Source organism: Harpia harpyja, chromosome 3 (genome assembly GCF_026419915.1).
Source record: "Harpia harpyja isolate bHarHar1 chromosome 3, bHarHar1 primary haplotype, whole genome shotgun sequence".
Taxonomy (NCBI): Eukaryota; Metazoa; Chordata; class Aves; order Accipitriformes; family Accipitridae; genus Harpia; species Harpia harpyja.
The window spans coordinates 73,406,090-73,422,273 of record NC_068942.1 but is presented as its reverse complement, the minus strand read 5'-3'; the positions used below and the strand labels follow the sequence as shown (position 1 = coordinate 73,422,273).

General features: G+C 44.4%; 1 protein-coding gene across 6 annotated transcripts in view; it reads right to left on the bottom strand.

The window, feature by feature from the left end:
- Positions 1-16,184, bottom strand: part of CEP170B (centrosomal protein 170B) — a 59,815-nt gene that overhangs the window by 31,481 nt on the left and 12,150 nt on the right. For 5 of the 6 annotated variants that reach the window (XM_052783357.1, XM_052783361.1, XM_052783359.1 and 2 more), the window contains exons 1-2: positions 8,219-8,271; positions 6,737-6,875 (exon numbers count right to left, since the gene is read on the bottom strand). In XM_052783357.1, the coding sequence (XP_052639317.1) occupies positions 6,737-6,875; positions 8,219-8,269 (190 nt within the window). In that variant the 5' untranslated portion in view covers positions 8,270-8,271. Of the gene's footprint in view, positions 1-6,736; positions 6,876-8,218; positions 8,278-11,297; positions 11,377-14,409; positions 14,500-16,184 lie in introns of those variants that run through there. The other variant, XM_052783363.1, reaches the window with a different exon arrangement.

Here is a 16,184-nt window from a genome sequence, read left to right as displayed (position 1 = left end):
AGATACACAGACCCAGTGGCCACTAATTCAGTTGTTTTTCTTCTAGAATAGTTCCAGAGATATATAAGCTCATACATTGACAGTCCACAGGCAAAAATTTTGCTTTACAGATGCAGCCTACAGGCCCTTTTTCAAGAGATCTTCTTCATGTTTCAAAATTAACCACGCTGCCTCCCTTCACACTGAGCATCAAAAGAGGCTGAAAGTATTACTCTTTCTGCCTAGAGTGCGTGGAAGATAAACTGTGTTCCCATTATGTAGGCAGCCTTTGAAAGTTCAAAGGAGGAAGCATTTCTCACCGTGAATAAATTGGAATTGCCAAGCAATATGTTTCATAACTGAGGATGGGTAAACCACTCAAGGGAGAGGGGAATTAAAAAAAAGAAAAAAACCTATTCACAGGCTTGTCAATGAACAGAGGCACCCAAATGTAGGGTTTGGTCTCTGCTAGGCTGACACCTTCTGTCACACAGCCTAGCAGAAACCTACCACTCTCTCTTCATGCCATGACTTGCCCACTAGAACCCCACCCCAACCATGCAGGATCTGCTCTACCAACGTCAAGCACTTCTTTTGCGCACACAATGCAATGGATTATCACCCTCTGAATTGCAGTACTGATCTTAGGGTTGATGGCCAAGAGGCAGTCAGGGCCTGGAGAAGGAGAACAACTCTTTGGGGTGATGGACAAATCCATTAACAACAGCCAGCTATGTCTGGGGTAATTCATGCCTAAAGGTCAATGGGGCACAGTGAAGGGCTCAACCCTGAAGAAACACATGAGATTTTGGATACTTGTCTCAGATTAATCCGATTAATTATGAAAATTCATCAGTGGTTTAAGTTGCTGGTGGAACAAATCCTGATCATACTACCCTACAGATGAAATGCAAAGACCATCTTGTACTCGACTCTTGCAAAAGCAGCATCTTTCCCAAGCATGGGTGCTGTTACCACTTTCACCTTTCAAGGAGGTGCCTCATTACAGCTCATCCCTCCAGCACATTCCAGCCCCGTCACAGGATCCCAAAGGCCCCCTAGTCTACAAGATTCTAATTACCTGTTCCAAGAAAATTTTGTTTCCAAAGGGGCAAAAGTGAGCTAAGAGAGCTCACATCCATCCTGCAGGACCCACTTCTTCCCAGAACCTGCTCCAGCCCCAAGATCTGTCCCCCACCTGCGTACTGAACACAGGAGCAGTATACTGCCTTTGTCCCCCAGGAGCTTTTCTGCTACAGGAAAAAGGCAGCTAGGGGAGCAAGTCAACCTCAGTCAGGCTTTTTCTGTTGATGGGGAACTTTGGGATTGCATGGAAAGCTGAAGGAAGAAAAGAGGATTTATAAAGAATAATGAGACAGCGCCTCTGCCTTCTCAAATTTCCCCCTCTACTCTAAAGAGCCCTAACAGGTGCTTGGAAATTCCCCAAATTCCCTCTCTGACAAAAGCTAGCACAAAGCCAAAACCCCAGGGCACATCAAGGAGCACCTACAGAGAGCATGTCAGGTTGGCCAGAGTGCACAGACCTGGGGCCACCAGGGTGGGAGCCGCTCCGTTGCACTCACTGCATGGCAGCAGAAGGTCCCTCCTGCCCCATGACACAGAGCTCACGTGGCCCTACCTGCAATGCTCTGTTACAGAGTGTAACACATTTGCTCACTTCTGTGGGTTTTTTTTCATTCCTTCCCTCTCCCAGCCTCCACAATAAACTGGAACTTAATTTTAAAGACTGCAAAAAGCAGAGATGGAAAGCCAAGGAGTCAGTATCTTGCTATTTGGAGACAGTTTCAATATTTTAAGAGCAATTAATGTTTCCACTGAGACTTCATATTAATTTGCATTTTGAATAACATTATCAAGTGACACAGACACCTTCATTCTCAGCTACTACTGAAAGTGGCCAGATCCTGAGCCAGAGTAAAATTTCCCTGACTTCAGAAGACCTATATGGATTTGCTGCCTTGCTCATGTCAGAAGCTTCTGTCCCTTCTAATTTGCCAGCACAACCAACCTGACACCTCTTGCCGCTCCAGCTCTAACACAACAATATTGCATAAAAAGGGGAAGGGAAAAAAAAAAAGCACGATAGGAAGGCAACTAAACCAGATGGCTGTGACAGAAGCGGGCCAGAGAGCAGCTACATATGCAGTTGTGCCAGGGGGCTTTGCTCTTCACCAGCTGGGATGCATTTTGGGTAGCAACCTCAACCTGGACCTGCAGCATCCAGAGCAGCATGTCTGCCTGTGGCCCGAGACACACATACCACCCTGAAGCCACCATTTGTCTGTTATATTTTAGTGTAAGATGGAAGCTCTTGCAAGAGCAGAGAGACTCGGGGCTTGCCCGAGTCAGCAGCGAAGCAAGGAACGCCAATGAAAACTAACTGCTCAGTCATTTTAATGACATGAGACTTCCTCCAATTGATGGCAGCTCATTACCACCTCTCTCCACTCTGTGCCAGGCTGCCCAGATGGTGCCAATTCATTTAGACATATTTCTTGGCTCATCAATTCAGGCAGACAGCCCGAAAACCATCCTTTTAGATAACTGAATTGAGGTCAGCACAAGCATTCAGCCAGATAAATACTGAGCTACCGGGGACGGTGTAATACAGGGAAGACCACTGCCACACACATGTTCTGCTCCTAGAATTCAGTCTTTGTGGCAGTCACTCAAAAGAAAAAATGAAGGCTGTTTTAGTGCAGAACAAGGGAGGTCTATTTGTTTAACGAGTCTGACAAGAACATAGTCTGTTAAATTAATACAGAACTATTGATTACCTGAAGGAGAGGCACCACAACAAGAGAAAATGAGATGTAAGGATGTGTTTATGGAGAAGTGAATCACACAGCACAACACAAGGGTAGGACCAAACATACAGTCCAGGTGATGAAAGGGAAAGGAGAAAACCTGTGTTAATGCTACTTTCTATCAGCAAGTGGGTAGAAGAGCTTTCATGACAAGCACACAGCTCCCACTGCAGAGGGGTCTGATTTCCTTTGAAGGTGTTCCCTGTGGTCAGGACAGGACCGAGGGCTGTGCTTCACCCAGGTCCTCACAAAGCTTCAAACCGTCACAAGAGAGACACAGACAGCAACAGCAAATTTCTTTGCTGACAGAAGCACATGCAGCTTTGAAGCTGTCTAAAGTAAGTCATAACAAAAGCATGAGAAATCCAGCTTGCTTAAGTCAACCTGGTTTTGATTCATTATTAATAACAATAATGTCCATCTTCAGAAGATGCAGAGTAGGCTTCTTATGGCAGAGGCCTTGGGGAAAAAAAAAAAAAGATGATCTAGCTGTAACATTTTAAAATTAATTCCTTACATCTCTGCTTTTTAACTTCTCTCCAAAATAGAGAATTCAGACCTAGCAGGAATAACCATAAAGCAATTCTCTGACTCTCTGCTACAGTATTTATTTCACATGTGTGTGGCAAACCTAAGCCCTGGTCTTTTGTACCTGCTGTGAACATACGCAAATCCCAGAGGCTTTCAAATCAGGCTGATAATCACAAATTTATTTGTATCAATTACATGCTCAAACCTTTAACATGCTGGAGGTACCACCATCCTAGCTCAGACGAAAAGCGGATACACCACCACCACTCCCCTAAATTAAAGGCTACAGCAGAGCTATGCATCTAAATAGCTATTACCATGATCTCATGGGGAAAGCAGCCAAAGACTATGGAAACCACTTCACAACTGGGCCCAACTCCCACTGCCTCCGTCCACGCTGCCTGCTGACCTCAGCCCCGGACACCAACAAGACTTTCAAGTTGGCCACTCTGTTGAGAAGACTCCCTAATGACACAGACGCTAACCTGGCAAGCAAGCCTATTTCACAGATCCCAGGAGAAGCTCAAGTCCTGCTCCTGCAGCTGGTGATGCCCAACTGCAGGCAGCCGCCACCCCTGGAAACTCAGTCCTGCAGCAGTTACTCAGAGGTTAGTCATCAGATTCAGCATTATCTAGTCCCATCAGCCTGTGAGGGCTTTAAAAAAAAAAAAATTAAAAAAATTAAGATCAGCCTGAGGATTAACTACGTGTTGAGAACAGAAGACCACAAAGTAGCTTATCTCATCCAGTACTTCAACTCAGGTAGTAACAGATGGGGATTGTGAGTCTTAAAATATGCACAGTTCAAGGCTGTACCTGGCCTCCTGATCACTTAAGGCTTTAAACTTGAGAGCTGATGGCTATTTTTAGCATAAACTAGCTGACCTAGTGGGCACTGTTCTTATTCATATCCATATCCAATCCAAGCTCCTTGCCTCAGACATTTCACAGACTGATGATTTTCTGCTTACAGGCAACATACACCCAAAAGCTGCATGTTCAACAGCACAGAGACTAAATGGCTGTTTCCCATTCACGCCACTGATCTCTTTATCCTCAGCCCCTCACCTCCTCCCATTTCTAAGCAGCTCTAATTGTTCACATTGTTTTGTTAAACCTCTTCCCTGAAAGCTTGCATTCCCTCTCCTCTTTTCCACCCCGGCCCTGGGAAGCAATCCTTCTAAAGGCTTTTGTCACCCCAGACCTTGCTTTAATTAGTCAATGCAAATTTCTAAATACCTACAGGCTTAGCAAAACAGCTCTTTCCCCAAAGCCTCTTTCTGCTGCCACTAAGCAAGCCCACTCCCCGTAAGAATCCTACATTCTTCTTTCCACTAATCAGTTTAAATTGCTGCCACTCCTCTGAGCAACCAAGGAGAAACTGTGCATGTGTGCAGCTGAAGACAAGGTGAATTAGTCACATCGCAGATGAAAAAGGGACCCACTGATCATTCTGCTCACATGACAGAGATGCTTTTTGGAGAGCGAGGCAGAGATTTAATGCTCAGGCTCCCCTCTCTTGCTTCTACAGGCTTCAATCCAATCCAGCAAAATACTTCCAACAAAAAGACCTGAATTCCGCCATCTTTCAGTGGGGTTAGCAGCACTCCACAGATTTTTTTGTATCTGTCTGTCAGTCCCACTGCACATGGCATACTTCAGTACTGGCCCGCAATAAGTACTCACAGCCCTTTTTGCCTTAGACCTATGGTCCGTGCCCGCTAATGATGATGCAGGTCTGCAAACCACATGCTAGAGAAATGGGTCACCTTGCTGAAGTCACTCAACGTCCTGACTTAGAAGGTGTTCCAAATATCAACTGCTTACACTATGTAGGTTAAAACCAACCAGTGTGTATTTTGGAAGGTGGCAAGAATAAAAATGAGAAAGTTCATGCAAGCAGGCAGCAGCAAATGCAAACTGGTTCCAGTTACTGGCAAACTGGCCCAGTTACTGGCAATGCTTTTCAAGACCCCCATGTCCCTTGAAAGGCAACTGGAGAGCTCTCTCCCCACTGAGGTCCACCTCTTCTCACCCTCTGTGGTGTCATGGTTAATCATCACCAACTTCAGCCCTTTAACTGCACACTTGTGAGGCAAAGTCACAAATGCCACATCCATGGGGAGGGCAACACACAGACACAGCTAAAGCAACACAAAGAAAGGTTTTGCAGTGCAGAAAATGGGAGTCGGGCACACGGGTGCATGTGCATGTGCTTCCACACACAGCTGGAAGCAACAACAAGACCAGGGAGAAAAATTACGCTGTTTTAGTAAACTATGTCAGACAAAAAGGGATTTTCATAAAGACAATACATGGGAGATTAAGGTCAGCCAACCCACTCCAATCAGTTATCATGAAGCCTTAGTGGATTTACCAAAAGTTGTACACTTTTCTAGAAAGCTGCTGTATCTATCTCTAGGTCACGTCACCCAAGATGCTGTCTCACTCTTTTACTTGCCCATCCTCTTCCCTCCATTCACCTCCCTGCTTCTTCCTCCAACAGACCCAGTGGGCAGTCTCTCTGCTAACCCTAAAACTTTTCAATTGCTCTGCCATCCTGGTGCCACAAGGCCACCACTGGCAGTCAGCCATCACTGGAATGCTTCAAAACCATATTTGTTCCTCCCATGCATCATCAAGCTCTAGAAGGCCACCAACAGATATCTGAGCAGAACTGGGCAGAGACCTGCCAGAGCAGTACATACAAAAGATAGGAATTTGGGTGAGATGGGTGAGACAAGACTGCCAGGGAGGTCTTGGCCCACCATGATGGGGAACAGGGAGGAAGCAAGTTTGACAAAGGGTCTTTAAAGGAAGGCAGCAGTGGGTAAAGAAATGGAGGACAGAAGGAATTTTTCAAATGGAAAAGGTTTGCAGCTGGGGTACAGTGAGCTTGAAGCAAACATCTCCCAGTTTGGCAGTCAGTTTCAATCCCACATATTGGCACGTTAGTAAATACAGCTATTTAAGACCATATGGGGCTTTTTGAAAGAAATGGCTTGTTGCTTCTTCACCTGCCTGCCAGCACCACGCCACAGCAGCCATACATTTTCTACTCTGAGTCACCGTCTCTATTCAAACACCACCTCACGATTAGGAAATTAAAAATAGACCAGACAGGTGCCAAAGAACTTACCAAACCTGCTCAGCCCACAGGTTCTCCAGTGCACACATAGCAACAAGGCATGTTTGAGCCATACACCAGCTGATTTTTTCTGGAGGCTGAATCTCCAAAAACTGAGAGTCTGGAATACTCAGAGGTTTAGAAAGATGACCCTTCTGGAACTGCTCCTAGATGCAATCCCACAACACTGTACCTTCAGCATCATGACCCCGTGCAGGACTCAAGCTGCACTTTGTTCTGAATCTTGATTAACTGGTTCCCAAGCAAGTACCTGTAATTGCTTTCCTCTCTCCTTTCTCCAGCTTTGCTTGCGGGGACTCAGTGTAGACACCATGCTCCATGGGCTGCTCCACCCTCTTCATTGCCGTGCTTTTGTAATTCATCTGAAGTTGGCTGGTGTACTTCTCATGCTGCAGAGACACAAGAAACAGTTGCAGGGTGCTGGCGGGATCCATGTGCTAGCCCATGGAAAAGATAAACCACCCCTCCCCGCACACAGATCTTGCAAAGGCAAATACTGCAGGTAAGTTCTGCAACAAAAAGAAAGCACAACTGAGTAGAGGCTACAGAACAGCAGAAATGCCAGCTGAGAGGCTTTTAAATACCCCATTTGGGATACAATGGAAGATATTAAGTAACAACTCTAGTCCCTGAGAAGGTCACTGTGACTTAGCTCTGCAAAATAGCTAATTAGGAATCCCTTTAAAGAATAAACTGAGAAGAATCAGAACTTAGGCCATTCTCCATTCAGAATTCAAATCATGAAATCCCCTTTGTTCTTAAAGCAACATTATAAATTCTTTCAGGGCGCTCATCTGCATTATCTCAGTTTTTCAGCAAAGGCAATTAAAACATATTTTAATTATTTCTCTCCAAACCCTCTCTCCAGCTAGGAAAGTGATTCTGCCTTAAAACAGGCTCCATATTAACATAGTAAATGAGCTATTTAAAAGTGGGTTTATTACAAGTAAATTAATAAAAGAGTGTACTCATCCAGATTACCCTGAGTAAGTTCAATGCATCATTTGCCCAATTCTAGCTGTTACATTTCCGATCCTCTCCAAGTCCTAAACATGGAACCAGGGCTAAGATGACAGTATCTGCTAGCCAAGAGGTGATGCTTGACACTGATGGCCCAGTCCCTCAGCTGAACATGACAGCTTTCTTGCCTAGAGGGGGTTGCTTTTCCACCTTAGATAAGAGGATGCTTGAATATATCGTACCTGCTACTGAGCTCTTTGTTTAAAAAACACTTCACTCATAAGAGGACTGCTCAGTAAGTAAAAATTGGGAGCTTGAAGGCAAAAATGAGATGACATACAGGAATAAATTAAGCGAACTTTAGCCTGCTGGAGGAACTGTGATGGAGCTGGCCTAAGTCACTATGCTCAGAAAAAGGCATCTGTGCTCCACTTCTGGGAGGGAACAAGTTCTGCTGTGCTTCACCCACAAGCTAATGTGCTGGCTGTTCTTTAATACATTACAGTTTTACTAACCTTTTTTGTTGGCAGTCATGAAAACATAAATAACTTCATCTACATGTTAGGACAGGGATAAGAGAGATCAGAGCTGAGATAACTGGGAAATGTATCTCTCCTCAAAGGAAGGTTTTATTAAGTCCCAATCCAAGGAGAGTCTCACATTGTGGAACATTTCACTGCTGTCAAAAGTATTTTAATATTTCAGTCTACTTGACCATTACTAAAGCACTTAAATTTTTTTTAAAAACGCATCTGCACCCAGACACCCTTACCTTTAATGCTTCTTCTGGGACTTTGTGTTGAATTTGTTCCAGGACATACATGTTTGAATGTACAGAACTCATTAAGGAAACAGCAAAGGAATTGGATGGACAGAGAATTCTAGCATTTAGTCACAGAAAGAAAACAAGATAATAAAACCAGAGAAGCTTAAAATACACAGGGTACTAGAAGTTGCCCGTGCTGTATCCCACCATGGTCTTTGTCATGCATGTTTTGCAAGACAGCGTGCAATCACATCTGCTGGCCAGACCCATGCCAACCGAAGGGCAGCAAAGGGTAGCAAGGTAGGAGAAGCTTGGGGGAGCACGGGCAGCAAAGGGTAGCAAGGTAGGAGAAGCTTGGGGGAGCACTAGCAGCTCCGTGCAGAGCCCAGGGGAGTAATCAGAGCCCTGACTCAACTCACACCCCACTCCTCTTCAGTCAGCTGGCAGCTCCAGGCAGACCACTCTCTCCCCATGGTATCCTGCCCAAGATGGGGCAAATCTCACACACTCTGGACAAGGGAACAGTAGAGCTCAGCTCCCTGCAGAGATGCCTGGGATTCTGGTGCTCTCTTGCCCTGACAAGGCCTTTCAGCCACTGTAGTTTCCTAGATGAAAAGTAAATTAGGTCATGAGCTGCCGTGACCTCTTAGGAAGGGAGGTGTTCAACATGGTTGAGCCTAGGCAATAATCCTCAGCAACACTGCGTAAAAAAAAAAAAAAAAGGAAGCATCTGGCAGTGTCATCATGAACAACCCAATCAGCACAGCACAGAGCAAAGGGGAGGAAAAAGGAAAGATGGAAAATATTAGAGTAAAAATAAACCAAGTGATACTGGCATAGCAGGGAAACTCTGCAGTGTCTGTAAGTGAAACTGTAAATGGAAAAGGGAAAAACACTCTTATGCAACAGCGCACAGCTGACTCTGAGACCTCAGGAGATGCTGCCATCCACACTAAGTTGAACGCAGTATGCACAGAAAGCCCTGCTAAAGAGAGTGGCACTGAAGCAGCAAAGGAGAGGAAGAGATTGTAACTGCCATAGCAACTACGCTGAAGTAAAAAGATGACTAAAACCCACCTTCTTTAAAGTTTCCTGTTGAGGGCAATAAATTCTACAATTCATAAATACAATCATTCATTTCACATGAGTATCCATGTAAGGGCTGCAGGACTAAACACTTCAACTCAGCTGCTTAGCACTCAGAATTGCTTTCTATAAAAAGTTTAAACCTGTAGCGCAGCTATTAAAACCTACCCACTCTCTAGGCACTGGCTTATGCCTTTGCTAGACTGGAGTTAACAGCAAATCTTTACGAGTTTCCCCACACATCTAGAGACCATAAGACACATGACCAGCTACATCAAAAAAACATTTGCAAAGTTACAAAAAGCTAGAACTGAGGTTACCTATGGAACTGTAACAGACCTCATCACGTGTGCACAGAGATGCCACCTTTAATGACATGATCCCAGATGGCAGTGCTCTTTTACTGGGCAGCACTCAGTAAGGGGCTACTGAGTATTTTCCCCCCCCCATGTATGCCTGAACCCTCATCAACTGCACCCTGTTCAAATACTGATCTGAGGGCAAATAAGCTGTGTTTTGTTTCCTGCTGGGGGGAGTGTACTGCCACACCTTTCTTCTTCTTTTTTTTTTTTTCTTTATTTTTTTTAAGATTCAGCAACTACCTCCCTTTTAAAAAAAAGAAATACCACTGTGAACCAAGGATTTGTTATTTCTAAAATGGCAAGAGACAGAGCAACACTAAGACTAAAAGTATGATCTTACACAAGGCCTAAAAACCCCTCTTTTCCAGCAGATCCAGAATTGCACGCACATCAGTTTAAGCATCCCTGTTGCAATAGTGAGTGCTCCTGCACTGTCACTGCTTAGAGCCGAGATACCCTGATCCCTGGAAGACCATGGAGGCTCAGCCTCTCCTTGCTGCTTCAGCTCTCTGGGCTCCAACAAGGTTTGGAGTATTTCAAGGGCTACAGCATGACCAAGCACAAACTCATTATCATGGAGACAACAAAAGGCACAAGAATGTGGCCTCGGGGTCAAGGATGCACAAGAGTTTTCCAGCCAAACACTTCCTCCCCCGCCAATGGTAAAATTTAGTCTCTGCCTCTATTCTCAGAAATGTCTGGACTGTTTTAACTGAAATTTCCCCGCAAAAGAAAAAAGAAACCTGGAGAAGACACTTCCTACTTCTAAATTCAGCCTGAGTGGGTAAAGTTTGGCAGATAGAAGCAACTGAGAAAAAGTTTAAAAAAGGATTAGATTACATGAAAAGGCAGCAATAGGAGCCTTTACTTACCACTGTTGCTCTGCAGGCTCAGAAAGGCATTCCAACATCTATGCTTACAGCCAGTCATACAGTCACATCATTATAAAAAGGAAGGGGAATGAAGGCAAAGGTGTTTTAGCAGACACTAGTAGGATTTGTGACTCTGTAAACAAAGCAGTAACTGCAGCCTAGCCTCCCTCGATAGAGGTGAAATTTGCTGCTGCTAAAGAGAGATTTACTCTTGCATTTTGTGGCAGAAGCAACTTGCACAGGCAAACTTCAATCGATACACAGTCAAAGGTCTGACCACAAGCCCCAAAGCTAAATGGTTAAGGCTGAAGACCTGCAAATTGTCTGAAAGCAAGCATTTGGGTGAAACGATGAACAAAAACACACAAGTTGGATGAAAAAAAAAAAGGAAGATGTTAGTTCACACAAAAGCATATGAAATATGTTTGCTCCCCATCTGGTACCTGCTACAGTTGCCACCCAAATAAAAAGAAAAAATGCAACCCTTCCTTAGAAAGAGACTGAAGAGGCACCTCCACAGTCACTATTGCCAGTGCAGGGCCTGATTCAAAGTTCAATGAAGGTAGCAGGCATCATGATTAATATGCTCTGAATCAGGTCGATGGTGGAGAAACAAAAGCTTATGAGCCATCCAAAGGCTCCAGGAGGCAAAACAAACACCCTTACTCATTAGTCACAACTAGCACTGTTAACTCCCCATGCAGCAAACAGCACAAAACCCAATCAAAGACCACATCCCACTCCCACTTCAGATGAGAAGGATATCATAGCCAAAGCGAATGACATCATTCAGTTTTAGGGTGATGTACTTCTGGTCAGGAATCCTCACGTCATTGACGAATGTCTGCAGGAAAGAAGCACAGGAATGTTTTTTGACTGAGGGTATCAAGGTGATGCATCTCAGATGGTCGGGGCTCCTGGAGGGCACCCACGCCCACCTGCCAACAGCACTGCACACAGTCAGGGTGCACTAGCACCAAGTCAGACAGGTGAGGAGCTAAGTTCCCTAGAAAAATCAACACCAGCAAATAGCTCCCATGGGCAAGTTAGAGCACCCCAATTATGCTTCAAAGCAAAGTGCTCTGAAGAGACCTCTAGGGAGATTCACCTTTCCACCAACTGCAAATGAAATTTTAGTCCCCGACTTGAATACATAAATGAGGTGCCAGAAGTTAGATGCTTCAGATGCTCTTGGTTCTCCTGTGCCCTTCACAAGCAGCAAGAGCAGCAAACGGTGCAACTCATTAACTACCGAGCTGGGAATCAGTTTTCCACTGGATGTCAAACAAGACTGGTGTCAGCCCCAAGGCCTGATAATTTAACAAGCAAAGCCTATCACAGAGGAAGGGGGAAATGAAAATGCACAGGAAAACACGTTTGCTGTGGCGTCACCATGATGTCTGAGGCCACATTGTCCAAGACACCATATATCAGTACAACAGACCCCTTGTGCAAAAGATTCGCATACTCATTTTTCCTATGCTCCAGACAATTAACTGAGGCCCAGAGAAACTAAGTTATCCTTGTAAAGGTGCAAGAAATGTACTTCACAGCTGTGAACATCTCAGATGTCTCGGATGCCTGCTTTCCGAGGGGACCCCCTAAGGAACAATTCTCGCAGAACTGAGGAACAAATGAAGCATTTATGGACATCTTTCATAAATAAACCCACGTACTTTTATTATAACCTGGGCCAAACAAAAATAGATCAGGAACTCAGCTGAAGAAGCACCAGCGTGCTGATGGGAATTAGGCACTCGGTTGCCCCTGGGGCAGTCACAGACACCAGGAGCTACCCTACCTCGCAAGGTGGGATTCACCCAGCCTCACAGACCAGGAACCTGCTGCTGGGTCTTTGTAGCCTCAATACAAATGCGGCTACGCTCTGATGAATCAAAATTATGCTAGAAAATGAATTTACATGTTTCCACCACTGAGGCACAGTCTTCTCCTGCCTTCTCGCCTCAGCCAAGCCAAACACACATGATAAGACCAAGTATTAACCACAGGTGAAAAATAAATGCTAGAGCAGGAAACTAGAACCTCAGCAGACAACAGCCCCCAGCCTCCTGGCAATTTACAGAGGAACCAGGGAACAGGCCTGTAATTTCAGAATAAAAGCAGTGAAGTCAGGAAGGCATGGAATTCCTATTTGCATGAGATTTTTTAATATTTAAAAATCCCCCAACAGTCAGATCCGGAACAGGAATAATTATTTGCTGAATTTTCTGCAAAACAAAAGTCTGCAAGAAAACCCATTTTGATGTTGTTATCTATTCATCCATGGTAACTTCAAATAAAATAACCCAAGGAAACTGCTTGTTGCAGATAGAAACACTACCTTCAAAACCAAGAGATCCATAATAGAGACTGCAGAATCAGCTGAACATTATAATAAAAACAATACAAAACATTTTGACAATTAATATGAACCAGATTATCCAGCAAAGCCATATAATGCATTGTTGACAAGCCATGAAGTAAATTTAAAAAAAAAGCAAATTCTGAAAACTGAATTAAAATCAAGGTCCTCAAAAGTGATTTCTTTAGTTTCAGGGAGGAAAACAGATAAGGACCTCTGTTTCTTTCATGCAAAATAAATTCAGTTTGGCTGCAACAGTCCTCTTCAACAAAGGTGCATTTGACCAACTGCAGAAGACAGGCACTGCTGTAACTCCTTTTACTCCACTGCCCCTCTGAGCACAAGTCTATTATTAAAGTGTTGTAAATTCATATGCTTTAGCGTGTGAAGATAGAAGAGAATTAGTGGCACAAGCTTTCCCTCTCTTGCAAGCAGAATTTTCAGCTGCTATTTTGCCACCATGAGTTTGCCACAGGTTTTCAACCAGGTATCCAGCTAGAGCCCAGACCAGTTACTGGAAATATTCCCGTTTCAGCAGGGCTCTGTGCTTCAGCTATTACGCTGAGAAGGATTAACACTCATTCTTGCTGCTTCCAGATGCCGGAAGAGGCAGAACAGTTGAGATCTGCTTTAGCCACTGTTTTTGTAAAAGTTTCTGGGTTTGTCTTGTGGTTGTGATGGTAGAGGGCTTCTGTTTCTAAGCCCAAAACAATGACTGCAGTAAAACCCCTACTGGGAAGACAATTACGTGAATCTAGCTTGGATCTGCCCCAGCAGAGGAATAGCTCCGCTGGTATGAAGAAACAGTGAAAAAAAGAGGCATGCTATGACATTAGGACAGTTTTAACTATGATGGTGTATTTAAAAATCACAGAATTCAGGTGGGCAGACAAAGCCCTCGGCGAGCTGCCTAACACCACTGTGTGAACCAGGACCAGAGCAAGGGTTAAGATTCAGGCAGGCTCAGCTCCCTGTTCTGAGCTCACATCCCTCGGTCTTCACACAAACCAGGCTCAAGGCAGGCAAAAGAGCAATTTTTATTGTAAAAAAAGAAGTGGTTTTAAATAGCTTCTCCCCAAAGAAATTAAATGTCTCATCATCCCATAAATCACACCATGCACTAACAAATGAATTGCCAAAAGGTCACCCTGCTCATGCTCAACAGCTGTTCCAGAATCTTCACCAGTTTAATGTTAACATCCCCAAAATGAGACTGATTTCCTCCTCTTTTGCAAGAGGGTCTATGATTTTGAGAGCCCTGAAGCATTCTGCAAGGCCACCAAAAGAAAGGGAAAAAGAAACAGAATATTCACCAAAGCTTTGCTCTTCTAAGATGAGATGCTACATGACCTCCATCTCAGGCCTTGCAAGTAATTATGTATGTTCAGCTTAACTCATGCCAACAGTTGCAGTGACCCAAAAGGGTCTAACAGTAGAATTAAGTAACTGCACAAGCGCTTGCAGACTCAGCACGTCGCATGTTCGCCTCCATCAGCCAGGAGGTTTGCTACTTACGCCATTTAAGCTCCCAAGATCCTTCACCCAGTGCTCATCTTTCTCCTTGTCATAGTTGATTACAGCATGCTGCTTATCGACACTGCGGGACTGGCAATGAAAGCACAATGAATGTGAGACCAGTCAGGCATAAGAGACACTGTTAATCAAAGCAACATTTAGACATCAAACTAACTTGATATGGGGTAGGGAGAGAGAGGGGAAAAGCAGGAAGGACTAAATATTATTTACTACTATAAATAACCAAAGGATAAACAGTAAATGCTTCCATGGTTGTTTAAACAGTTCACTGAAGACAATACACTATTTGCATGGAGAGGAAAAAAAAAAATAATAAAAGAAAAAAATCACCAAAGGCTGTCAAGACAACACCATAATTTCAATAAATTATATCAATACACACTGAAAACAAAACCAGTCAAACTGAAAGCCTGGGGGCAGGATCTCAGCCAGTGCGAACTAGAAGAGCTCCATTTTTCACCAGCTGAAGCCGATGGCCTCATCACTAGGGACATTCCTATTTGGGATGATTTCTTCCTATTTTTCAAAAAGCAAAAAATCATTTTCTTAAGTTACAAACCAAACTTATTCACAACAGTGTACACTGTTCCCAGGATTATGTCCCGGAGTTGATTTAAATTCTAGGAGGTTTTCAAAGTTGGAGGGAGGTTAGTAAACCTGGGATGAGAAAGAAAGCAACTCTAGGAAAATTCACATTTAAAGCTAGGTTTGAGAACACTCAACCAGACGGTGATTTGGTGCCACTAGCTTTGCCACAATGCACAAGTACCAAATGCACCTTATCTTCAAAGCAGAGTATGACACTTCAGCAGGAATAGTGTCAGACTACGGAGGAAGAAGTGTTAGAACAAAATCTCTGAATAATTTTGAAATATGGCATAAGTGTAACAGCTATAAAGACACCAGACTGTCTGTATTTAGGCCTACTGCATCTTATAACTTGAACTGTTGCTGCAGTTGACCTCAACCGGTGGCTGGAACCGGTCACTCCATCAGCATGCGCACACGACACTGAGACCTCCCTGGTATCTCAGTCCAAGGGAGGGTAGGGTGTGCTACCAGAGCAGAGAGTCGAGCCAAGCTTTAAATCAGCTAATCCTCCTCTTCCTGGGCATCAACCAACAAGTTCTTAGTGAAAAGCCCTTCCCTTTTGCCAAGTATAAACACAATGGTTTCCACAGCACCACTCTCGGCAAGCCACTATCTACTTCCTTGCAAGCATGCAGAGGCAAAGATTGTTTCAGGGGAATTCCTTGGTGAAAACACAGAGGCTTTTCCCAGACAAACTGCTACCATTTGCAGGAATTTCTTCTGCCCCTGCCAACGTCAAGCGTATTGGTAATATCCCAACAGCTGATAAATGGCACCTCCTCCCCCTGCACAGCATATGTCAGTCCAGGAGACCTGTCCTCCAGAATAACCCTGAAGTACCAGTATGAAGCAAGCACATACTTGGCCAGAAGACTGCCCTTCCACCTTGCAACGTCCCTCTCACCATTCACAACATGCCAACACAAGCAGAGGCAGTGAGGAGAGGGGCAGGTGACTCCAGGCCTCCAGCTGCCTCACTAATACAGTTACCCATACACTGCTGAATTTACAAGGTGTCAGCTCACATGAGTCCCAGCTGAAAAACGAGGCAGCACTTGATGCTTTGCTGTCCAACTGGTGCTGCTCAGACAGCAATCGCTCCCTAAGGAAACAGGCAACAACTGGTGGGACAGGCAGAGACAACATGGTCAGGGACACCCCAC